This window comes from Malaclemys terrapin, chromosome 1, assembly GCF_027887155.1.
Source record: "Malaclemys terrapin pileata isolate rMalTer1 chromosome 1, rMalTer1.hap1, whole genome shotgun sequence".
Lineage (NCBI taxonomy): Eukaryota > Metazoa > Chordata > Testudines > Emydidae > Malaclemys > Malaclemys terrapin.
This window is the reverse complement of record NC_071505.1, coordinates 198,939,090-198,951,506: the sequence shown is the minus strand read 5'-3', so window position 1 is coordinate 198,951,506 and position 12,417 is coordinate 198,939,090. Positions and strand designations below refer to the sequence as shown.

The following is a 12,417-nucleotide window of genomic DNA, read 5'->3' as shown; positions in this document are numbered from 1 at the left end:
GAGAGAGAGAACACATACACACACTATCTTTCACTCTTGTTTGCAATTTCAGAAGAAAAGAGTTACGAGACCTCTGAAACCAGAGCTCAACTTTATTCTGATTCTCACAAAGGTTTATATTCTGGTTACCCTCTTTATACTTAGCACCTTTCTAAAACCCCAGACTTTAAATCTATTCTCTCTTTAAGACGTAATTAGCTACAGCATTTAGGAAGATTTCGTGGACTTGCTCTTAATAAAGTAGGCTTGTGTTAAATTTGCTTTTTACATAATTTTTCCTAGGCTCAGTTGTGTAACCTTCCACAAGGTAGTCTACAGAATAAAACTAAATTACTTCCTAGTATTGAGGAGGCATGGAGCCTACCAATCCCCGCAGAGCTTACCTCCAGGCAGGGTGCCATGAACACAGCACAGCAGGTGAGAAGTTGGGTTATGTTCTGCAGGTGCCCAGCTTTAAGGGTTCTTTACAATCTGTAGTAGTCAAGCTTATTTTACGGAGTGCAGGGCTGGCTTTCATTAATAAAAAGCCTTTGATTTATTTGCAAAGGGATTTAGATCAAGAAAAGACTCCCTATAATGTGGGAGAAATATGTGGGTACCAATTTAGAACCTTTGTGGATTTTCATGATTTTGAGAGATTTCATCTTAAGTAGAAATGCTACAGTGGTTGTTTTTTAAAAGAATAATCCCAAGAAAGGTACACATTCCTCCATTGATGACCATATGGAAACTGATTTTCAGTAACTGAGTCATCTTCAGTATATCCACACAGCCCTTTTAAGATATGCAGATCGTAAAAGTGTGTAGCTTAATTGAAAGAATTAAGAATATATAGAACCATATTTTTGTCTTCCTTCTGTGATTCGTAGGCTTGTAAACCTCATCATCCAAATACTGAACCTGTACTAGGCCTCACTCAAACACCAATTTCACAGCAATCCTTGCCACTACACATGATTCCTTCTAGCCAAGTAGATGACCTGTCCAGTCCTGCCAAGAGGAAAAGAACATCTAGTCCAACAAAGGTATATATTCTGGTGAACTAAAGAGCCCGACCCAAAATTATACAGAAATATGCATAGAAATTGTGCAGTGTACACAGCACTTGTACTTTAATTGTAATCCTTTGGCATCAAGGTGGGGAATGTTTTAGAAGTTCATGTGTTGAGGTTAGTGCATTTTTCAGCAGTGTATTTAATTAAGAGATTACAATTGAGATAGTAAGTACCTAAGTGCAATACACATTAGTGATACTATATATAGAAGTAATTATCCTAATCTCAGAATATAATCATAGTATTGTAATAGAGAAGGAAATGGCCATTTTGTTCTGTCTATTGCCTTTGCCTCTATCTAAAATTCAGGATGTTACTTTTTCAAGAGGTAGTGACTTAATTTGATTCCTTGTCATTATGGTATTAGATGATATATTTAATATCATTTACTTTTTTCTCATTGTTCCGATACTATATAGGTTGAAGTAAAATGAGATAAAATATATTTTGGTATTCTTGTTATATGCTGTATTATTATTAAACCTGTGATTAGTCCTTTCATCAAGAAGTTAATGTCTAGCTTTTGTAAAACTAATATTTGCTCTTTTGATAGTCATATATTTTAATTTAATGTTTTTCTTAGAATACTTCAGATGCTTGGAGCAGTGGCCATACGGTGTCACATCCTCCGGTACAGCAACAAATTCATTCTTGGTGTTTGACACCACAGAAATTACAGGTAAGTGCGTTAAAGAAAACCCTGAGCGGTTTTGAGACTTTGTTTTCTTATCAGAAATATATCTGAAATGGACTCAAAGAAACTTTTCAGATTTTAACTTCTGAATCGAATGTGAAATATTCAGTATACTTTGCTATAATGCTTATTGTTTGATACAAGTAGTTTTCATATTTATAGCTTCCTTGTGGTATGTGTGAAATCAAGCTTAAAATGAGAAACAAACAAAACCTGAGTTCCAGGTTAGTGACATAACACAAGTTGAATATTTTAATTACATAAGCACTATAATAAATTTGTAAGATGGACAGATAAAAGTAAATATTTTTTCTTGTTGTAACATTTTTTTAACTTAATGTGTGAAGTAGTCATACTGTTGGATGTCAGATGAATAATACTTATGACTCGTGCTGCCTAAGATTTACAGGTGCTGCACAACTACTGTACCCCTCCCAATATCCATGTGAGAGAACTTCTTGTGTCCTTATTTGGCAAACTGATAAGTGAAGGATTTTTGCGCAAATTATCACTAATAATGGAGAGAGTTGAAATTCAACTCTGGTGTTCATGGATTTCAGACCACATGGCTTCTACAGTTGAAGTGCTGGACTTTATTTTTGAGTCCTTGACTCAAATATAGTTTGTTTTGTTACAGTAGTTTCAGTTTATTCTTCAGCTCACTGGCATAGGTTTCAGTGTACCACACCAAGTAGCAGCAAAAGAGTGCACATTTTGAAAATCATACCTGGGCAGAAGTCGTCACCATATATATCACAAATATTGACTAAATGCAAGGACATTAATAGAAAAACATTTGCTCTGAGGAGGGGAAATACTGAAACTGTGGTATACTGCCCAAAGGCTGTGGGCATTGAGCACAATTGAGAAATAGTTTTTGTACCTGAAAAACAGTCCCTTACTTATTGCCTCCTTAGCCATCAGCATTGTTTTATTATACTGCTTTATTTTTTCACCTGTTTGTCTCTCCTGCCTTTGTTCAACCTTTATAACCTCTCTCTGCTTTCTCCCATCTCTCCTACTTTTCTCTTCCCTTTCAGACCTCACTAGCATTTTGTCTTTTTTCACTTTGTTTCCTTCTCTTTAAGGGAAAGTGTCATTACCTTCTTCATCCTATGTATGGAATAAAGGATTTGTTAACATTCATTTAATATGGTTTCATTATCCATGAATGACAAAGCCAGAAATAAGTTATGAAGGTCATCTCATATGAAAGTGAATAAAACCTTCATTCCATGTCTGTCTTTGTATTCTGTATATGTAATGCAATTTACAGAGAAGGCATTTTTAGAAATGTCTTTGTTTAAAAAAAATATTGTTGGTGTTATTTTTTTACATCCTTCCACCTATAAAACTAGTTTTCTTTAGTACCACGAGCTCACCTGTGCATGGAGGAAAAAATAATAAATATAAGAAATCCTTTTGAAATAAAACACCTAAATTGTTTTCTGTTGGTGTTCAAGCTCCTAAAATAGCTCTACTCATAAGGTTTATGGTATAGGACAAGGAAGATCCCTGATATTTGTATGGTATAAAGCTTTCATTGCGATCCCTGATGAACAGAAGATATCAGACCATAAACTTGATACTAGTTCAGGAATTAATGCTGCTTTTTCTTCACCTTAGAACAGTTTTGGGGGTGGGAGGATTGGGAGGTAAGCAAGCATTTCTCTTATTTGTTGGGGTTTTTTTGTTCTTTTTTAAAATAGTGACAGTTTGAATCTACTTAGAGGTTTAGGAATGTACTTATTCAAAATAGAAATAAATACGTTGATCTCTGAATATTTGCATTGTTTTGTATCATGCTTTAGCTTTATTAGCAATAGTTGAACAGAATCATACACAAACTGATACAGCTACAAAAGGATATACATGAAAAATCTATAAACTTGATACCAACCTATTACATATACTCAAAAGAACAGAATAGTGAATCAGCTAGTTAATGACTTACCTTTTTAACTTTAGCTTCTTGTTGTTTGGAAAAATTAGGTCATAAGATATGTAATGGCTCAATACTTAAGAGCAATTAAAGAAAATAGTGTCTGTAATGTCCAATTCTCCTTTGAGTGATTTGCTCATATACATTCCGTTGTAAGTGTATGCGCCCAATGCATTTGAGTCAGAGGCCTTTGCTGACAGCAGTAGCAGTCAGTGTATGTGTCCCTGCTATCCTCGCATGCTGAGCCAACAGTATAAAAGGGTGTGGTGTGCACTTCCCTCTCAGTTTCTTCTTACAACCCACAGTGAAAGTTAGAGCTCTCCATTGCTCTTCAGATTCACTTAGCCAGCCTTTAGAAAATAAGAATTTCTATTATTTGTATGTGATAGCCACAAAAGCTGTCTAATTTGCTTGTACAAGGGACATGTGAGGAACAAGCTTACTCTTTATACCTCATTTCTGATGAGGCCGAAGAAGCAGAGGTATTTCCGCCCTCGTGTATGTCTCATGGAAAAGGCAATGCATCCCTCTTCCACCTGAGTGGGTGGACTGCCCTTCCACAAGGAATGTCCTTACGACTGCCCCAGCTTCCAAATCCAAATCAACACTGCTCATTGTCCTCTCCCTCAGTGTCCTTGATGTGTCCAAAATCATCTTTGTTCTCTGAGACTGAGAGATTGTCCAAGTCTCATTCTTCACGCCACAAGAAATCTGCTAAAACGTTCTTGAGTGCTGAGTCGAGGTCTGTTCGCACGCACCATATGATGCAGCACCATCGACTCCGGCTCCAACTGGGCTGTTGAGACCAGTACCTTCACCATTGCCAGACAGATCCTTGACCCTGGCACCATCAGATCTACTATCACCAACAATGGCAATGGAATACTTGCCTCTGATTTTGGTGCTGTCAGCATTGCAGGCATTCTTTGAAGTGAAGGACCTTTTGTGTCTCCCACTGTTGGGTTTTCCTTCACGATATTGCCTAGCATCAATCACATTAACCTCAACCAGGTTGGCATCAGCAGCAGCATATACTACCACGACACCAGCATCTCCACTTTTATCGTCTATGCAGCCTTCAACACTGGCTCTACCAGCATAGTTAACATCAACCCACCTTTCTGCCTTCCAACCATGTCACCCACTTCCACTGGCTCTGTTGGATACATAGTTGATATTGATACTTTTAGGGAAGCACCATGTATATGTCTACTGTAACTGCTTCTCTGTCACCGAGGAAAGCTATCTCTCTTCCTCTCAGAATCTGACCATAATAGATCTGTACCTCATTCGAGGTCTTTTCAGGTCTCCATACAGGTCATGCTCTAGGGACATTCATACCACATATCAAGAACACTGTTCTTACTAGGATGCCCCTATATGGCGCCCACCACTGTGGGCGGTACAAAGACTGGAATACTCCTGTTGGCCTTATTGGGTAACTTTGGCTGCTCCAAGAGCCTCTAGGCCCCCTTCAGAGACTCAGTCTAGGACAGTGGTTCCCAAACTTTAACAAGTCTTGCGAACCCCCTTCTAAAAATGAATATTTCCAGGGATTTTCTCCTTTACCTGAGTATAAATTATAAAAGTAGTGATCTTGGAAATATAAAATTTGTTTTTATGACATGCTTATTATACACTATTAATAATTATTATTTATCATTATGAAAACGGCAACACTCTTCCAAGATCTCACTTTTGTAGCTTGTATCACTTTGAATAAGCTTGTTATAAGACAAGGCTCCTATGTTTCATCAAGGAGTATCAGATGTGAAACAGCATGAAGGTATTTAAGAAGCCAACCCAAAAGACTACTTCCTACACAAGCATTCGGGTCTTAAGCAGTCCAGGCAAACAATGCATGTTACAACAAAGCTTAAACATGTTCTTCATAATAATTTTAAAAACAATACTAGCTGCGTATTTAATTTTAAAAACAGCAAAAAATATCCACTTCCCTTTCTATTTCTTATAAGGAGTCTTGAAGTTTAAATCTCTTCAGTGTGATAGATATGCTTGCTTTGATCTCCTTAGCTCTTGGAAGTCCAGGGGCTCCAGGCTGCTGGCCCCATGCTGTCCAGAATCCCTAGGGACAGCTCTGTCCACCATTAGAGCATTTTTTCCCAAGAACCCCCCTGTAACATTTTGCGAACCCCCATGGGTTCACAAATCCCAGTTTAGGAACCACTGGTCTAGGAGGATGTTTCCTTCTCCAATATCAGTGGCTACTTAGGGAAGATCCTCCTGCAGACTCTAACATCTCATTTGTTGGTGCCACAGAGAAGAAGAGGCAAGGGAGGAACCACTAGATACCAGTTTTCCCCTCCAATCATCCCCATTTTTCTTCCTCTTCCCCAGATGAGGCCATCATTCCAGATCTGGCATCAACTCCCCTTGAAGACTTCAAAATATTTCTGGATGTCATGTGGAGGAAGGCCACATCTATAGGAGTGCACATGGAATCTGTGCAAGACAATCCATGCTAACTGTTAGATTCCTTGCAAACTCATGCTTTGTAAAGCTTTGCTCTTCTCATTAATGAAGGCTGTCTGGAACCTGTGGAGACCATCTGGCAGACGCCAAGCTCTACCCCACTCACTGCCAAATGGGTGCACAGGTGTTACCAGGTTCCCCAGCAGGAATTTGATTTATTTCTGTATTCACCCCATCCCAAACACTCTCGTGATCACAATGGCCAATGAGCATTTGAGGTGGTCTCACCCTAAGGCTACCCCAAAAGCTTTAGTATAGGAAACCAGACTTACGTAGCAGAAAGGCCTATACCATTGTGACTGTACAAACAGGGATTTCAAATTCAGGCATTGTCGTCTAAATAAACCTTTTTAATGGGTCAGCAATTTCGGGGTTTGCAAACAAATTCCCCGAAGAATACAAGGAACGGTTCTTGGACATAGTTTCCAAATGACACTTCACTTCCCAGTTATCTATCCAAGCACCTGTCGACACATACAACACTTTTCCATGTTTACAGATAGAAATACAGAATATAAAACCTACTACTTGAAGGATCCAAACTGTTTTTTCAAAAGACCGATGATACTATGTGTGCATTAAAAGACTCCCATCCAATCTTTCATTTGCTGCATGTCTGCCTCCCAGTAAAAAAGACGAAACAGTTCAAACCTCAGACACAGTAAAGAGCATTTTACCAGCCAAAACCTCAGGATGTCTCTAGAAGGAGATCTGAGCCTGTCTGCAGTCGTCATTCGGCATCATCTGCAGCAAGCCTTTCTCACCCGACCTCATCGGCTTCAAACCAGTCATTTTGACATTTCGATCAAGGACATAGCACCAACCATATGTCCTATTCCACCATTTTGAAAGTGCCTATCTCTCTTTTACAGTGCATGGACAGAGATTACATCGGACATGTGGGAGCTCAGCTCAGTAAAGGAGGGATATGTTGTCAAGTTCACCTCCCTGCCTTTCCCCAACCTACCTTCCCTGTCCCTTTTCAGGGCCCATTTCATAAAACTGTTTTACTTCAGGAAGTCAGGCTTTTTTGGAATTGGAAGTGTTAGAAAATAGATACAAAAGTGACCATTCTGAATTCAGTTATCCTTTCTTCAGGAATTTGAGGCTGGTATGCCGCTCTCGATTTGCAGGATGCTTGCTTTCACGTGGCAATATGCCTTGCCCACACAAAGCACCTTCGATTCATGCCAGACAACAAACCTTCCCAGTACACTGTGCTAGCCTTCAGTCTGTGTTTGACTCTAGGGGTTCATCAAGTGTATGACAGAGGGAGTGGCCCATCTGCACAGGTTAGGTGTTCAAATATTTCCCTACCTAGGCAGTTAGTTCAGGAAATGTCAAGAGGCCACATCAAAAGCAATATTCTTGTCATTAGACTTTTGTTCTCTCGTCTAGTCCTAAAACTGAATATAGATAAAAAAAAATGTACAATCTATGAAACAAATATGTTTCAGAGGAGCAGGTGTCTACACCATAACTGCCATGTTTTATCTCCCAAAGGACAGGTTTTAGTCCATAGCATGTCTATCTGAAATCCTCAAGTCCAACCCAAAGACAGCAGTCCATATCTACAACTATTGGAGCACATGACCTCATGCACCCGTGTGACTCAACGTGTCAGACTTCACCGTTCTGCAAGCCTGGCTTCACTCGATATATCATCTGAGCAGATGTTCAGTGGGCAAGTTGATTTTTGACCTTCATGAGCGCTCTGGTCTGGATTGGACCCTCAAACAGTACGCAGCCACCAGTGGTTGGGGGGACACATCTGGGTCAACTTCAGGCTCAAGCACTTTGGACACCTTGAGGGGTTTCACTCCATATAAATGTTAGAGTTTCAAGCTATTCATCAGGCCTGTGAGATGTTCGTTACCACCAGCAGAGGTCAAGTGGTTCAAGTTCTTAGCAACCCCACCATTGCTATGTTTCATCTGACCAAGTAGGGAGGTGCAAGGTCATCTCAGCTGTGCCACATGTGGAACTTCTGTATAAAGAACAATATCTTGCTAAAAGCCTTTTGCCTTCCAGGAGTGAGGAACGCTGTTGTGGATTCCGTCAGTAGAAACCATAGACCATCGCGAGTGGACAGTAAGAGAGGACATTCTGCAGCCCATCTTCCATCAGTAGGGATACCTGATAGAACTCTTTGCAGCCAACCTGAACAACCAATGGAAGAGGCTCTGTTCCAGGGCAGGTCAACCCAGGTTCCATGACAGATATGTTTCTTCTTCCCTGGTCAAGCCATCTGCTGTACGCATCCCTTCCAGTTCCTCTGAATCCAAGGGTGATCAGGAAACTAAAATTAGACAAGCCAACCTTAATCCTCATAGCACCCCCCTGGCCAACGCAGTATTGATACACAGACTTAAATTGATTGAGCCACTCATACCTAGCCACTCTACCCCAGTCAAGGATCTTTTGTCTCAAAACCAAGGCAGGTCACTACACCTCAACCTAAAAGTTCTCTGCCTCACATCATGGATGATCTCTGCTTGTGCAGTGAGGAGAGTCTGCTCTGGAGCTGTCGAGGCCATTTTAGTGAGTAGCAGAAAGGATTACGCTAGAGCCATCTATACAGCAAAGTGAAAGAGGTTTTCAAACTGGGCAGAATCTTGGAAATTATCACCAAATAGCACAGGGATTAGGCATATGCGAAACTACTCGCTGGACCCTGGTTCCCAGCTTAACTCAAGTTCAGACCCTCCAGCCCTGCAGGGTCCTGGAACCCTGGGTTAGTGCAATTGCAATGTAAACACGGGGGGAGAGAATCAGGTTTGAGCACGGGCTCAAGCTCGGGCTTTCATTGTAGCATAGACATACCCTTACAGTCTCTCTCCAAGTAATCCAAAGTCCCACTACCTGTAAAGAAAGCTGCTGGTGATTCACCAACAGTGCAATGTATATGAACACAATCACTCTAAGGCCAAAAAAAAAAAAAAGGCTTCTTACTTGAATGGTAACTATTATTCTTCATGATGTGTCATTCACATACACATTTCACAAGCCTCCCACCTTCTCCTCTGCTTTGGGTATTAAATTCCATTGGTACAAAAGAATGGAGAGAGAGGTGGTCACCACTCCCCTTGGTACCCCTAGATCGATGCAAAAGGATAACTAAGGCCCATGCGCCACCTGCTAGTATTACTGGCAGAAATGTCAGACTCAGGTGTATTTGGTGCACATACATCTATAATTATGGAATGTATATGTGCACAACACATCTTGAAGAAGCACAGTTTCTGTACAGGTAAGTAACCAGGTTGGGATTTTTGGCTCTTGTTTTATCCTGTTTGTTTTGAGGTATTTCTTTTCCAACAGCCACTTCATTGTCTCATATCTTCAACAATTATATATTAACGTACAACCTAATTAGTTAACTATGGTAGCTATTCATTCTTCATAATATGGCTATGGATTTTCTTAAGAGTTAAAATATGAATACTATGTGCTCAGCAGCTTAAATGAAAATAGAGATGAAATTTCAGAAACATTTTAGCACTAAAATAAGTGTTTATAGCCTCAGTTATAAAACTGTTCAGTCTTGTAGCTCAGTTATTGTTCTCTAAGGTAAAGATTGTGTATATTTGCCTATTTCCCATTTTAGTGTGAGTTCACACAGAATGATTTTCTTATATAAAATGGATTGAATATTTTGAGATTTGTATCATAGTGCAAGAATAACACACGAGAAAATTACAAAATGTGTGTCAAGAGTGGTATACGTTTTAAGAACTTTATGAATTTAATATTCTTTCACAGACAAAACGTACTTTAATCATATCTAACACTTAAGAACTATGTGCAGTACTGTTTTATAGCATATACTGAGATAATCAAGTCTTTTTCAGCTTAAGTAGATAAGAGATGCTTATACAGAGGTTTTAGTATAACCGTGGATTATAGAAAGGGGTTTGGTCCTTTTAGGAGCTTTGGTCTATATTTTCTCAGTTTCAGAAACCTTACTTGTACTGACAGTGTTAAGTATTGTTATCAGGAAGCTTTTTAATCAGTTGTAAGTTGATTGATTCTAAATAATGCTGCCGTGTTTTTTTTCATAGGACTTGGAACAGCTGCGTGCAAACAGAAATCTAAATCCAGCACAGAAACTTATGCTGGAACAGCTGGAGAGTCAGTTTGTCTTGATGCAGCAACACCAGCAGGTGCGAGCAAAAATATTTTTCTAATCTTCAGTACTTGCATCAGTGGTGCATTCTGTTTTCTTTTTGAACCTGAATTATTTGTATTGTACATGTTTTCATGCCCTATTTACCAGTTTACATAACATCTTCTGTTTTCTTTGACATTTCATTTATTGTGATTGATGTTTACTGGCTGAAAGACATCTGTTGTTAGCTGTTTTCTATTGTAGGACTACCAGAGATGATGATTAACCAATTTTTTAATTTGTTTTCTGGTCAGCTATTTGACAAAGTTTGAGAAACAGTCTAGTTAAGAAATAAGCCTCTCATTCCTGCCTCTTGCTCGCGTCTCTTATTTTTTTGTGTTCGATAATAAAAGCCTAATAGTAACGCCTAATATATATCTATATATATCTTTATGGCTCTCCTAGAAGAAAAGTCTGCCTTCAATAACTATATCTTAAAATTTACTCACCATTTGTGCGAATGTCAGTTCTACCACTCAACACAAACTGGAAGGAACCTCTTTTCTGACCTACAAAAAAAAAGTTGAAAAAAGTTAACACAATTTCAACCAAACTTTACTTGAAACAGTATAGTAAAAATAAATTAACAGTACACAATATTTATATAGAGGAAAAGCTGTGTTATCCAAACCGAAAAGCTGTATAAACAGGCATTTCTGATCTTCCTTGAAAGTCTGGTTTATAATCCGATTGGCGTAGGGCCGACAGACTCCCTACCTGGCTCTGCGTGGCTCCCCGGAAGGGGCAACGTCCCAGCTGCTCCTAGGCTGTCACCATCCTGCTCCACGCCGAGCGCTGGGTCCGCAGCTCCCATTGGCCGGGGTTCCCGGCCAATGGGAGATGTGGGGGCGGCGCCTGCGGATGGATGCAGCATGCAGATCCGCCTAGCTGCGCCTCCGCCTAGGAGAAGCTGGGACATGTTGCCTCTTGTGGAAAGCCACCCAAGGTGAGCGCCGCCCTGATCCAGCACATTGCACCCCCTCCCGTGCTCCAGCCCCCTACCCCAAACCCCCTCCTGCACCTAAACTCCCTTTCCAGAGCCTGCGCCCCACACCCAAACTCACTGCCTCTTAGTTAACTGGAATTTTTCACTTTCCGGCAAACCCTCCCCCCCCCCCCCCCTTCTCCTAACATGCCGGATTAAAAAAAAGCTTTTACTGTAGTCTTAATCATGTGATTAATTTATTCTTTTGTCTTACTAATTTTTCATTAGATGAGGCAAACAGGAGTTGCACAGGTACGATCTACTGGAATTTCTAATGGGCCAACAACTGACTCATCACTGCCTACAAACTCTGTCTCTGGTCAGCAGCCTCAGGTTGCTTTAACCAGAGTGCCTAATGTCACTCAGCATGGAATCCGTCCGGCTTGCCCTGGGCAGCCTCTGGCTAATGGACCCTTTCCAGCAGGCCCAGTTCCCTGCAGCACAGCAAGAACGCTGGGTAGTACAGACACTATTTTGATAGGCAATAATCACATAACAGGAAGTGGAAGTAATGGAAATGTGCCTTACCTGCAGCGAAACGCACTCTCTCTACCTCATAACCGCACAAACCTGACCAGCAGCGCAGAGGAGCCGTGGAAAAACCAACTATCTAACTCCACTCAGGTATAGTTCAGGTTATTAATCCAATAAAGTGAGCAAGTACTGTCCAAATCACTTTTTGACAGCTTTCTTTTGTAAAACACGTTTTCTGTTTTCAAAAGTTGATTAAACAGATGCAGATTATAAATCTTACAGCTGATTAAAGGTACCCATTATACTTTGTTAAAATAGCAGCTAAATCAGCTTCTTATGGAATATAGGAAATAACCATAAATCAAACAGGGCACTTGATAAACATTTGTACAAGTACCTATCCATTCAGAGGTGTTTTCTTTAGTAAATGAATATACTGTGTATTTTATACAGACCACTTCTTTAATCATGAAACATGGTGATTGTGTGTTTGTTTGTTTTTTACATATCATTGTAATAAAAATGTGTATATTTCATGGGTGGTGGGTATAATTGGCCAGGGGAGGCTAAGCCTCCCCAAACAGCCAGGCCATAGCCCCACCCATG

General features: G+C 40.1%; 1 protein-coding gene across 9 annotated transcripts in view; it reads left to right on the top strand.

Moving 5' to 3' along the window:
* Positions 1 to 12,417, top strand: part of KDM6A (lysine demethylase 6A) — a 293,777-nt gene that overhangs the window by 225,194 nt on the left and 56,166 nt on the right. For 6 of the 9 annotated variants that reach the window (XM_054005415.1, XM_054005442.1, XM_054005404.1 and 3 more), the window contains 5 exons: positions 283 to 417; positions 870 to 1,025; positions 1,639 to 1,734; positions 10,246 to 10,347; positions 11,566 to 11,961. In XM_054005415.1, the coding sequence (XP_053861390.1) occupies positions 283 to 417; positions 870 to 1,025; positions 1,639 to 1,734; positions 10,246 to 10,347; positions 11,566 to 11,961 (885 nt within the window). The remainder of the gene's footprint in view (positions 1 to 282; positions 418 to 869; positions 1,026 to 1,638; positions 1,735 to 10,245; positions 10,348 to 11,565; positions 11,962 to 12,417) is intronic. The other 3 variants (XM_054005424.1, XM_054005449.1, XM_054005468.1) reach the window with 1 other exon arrangement.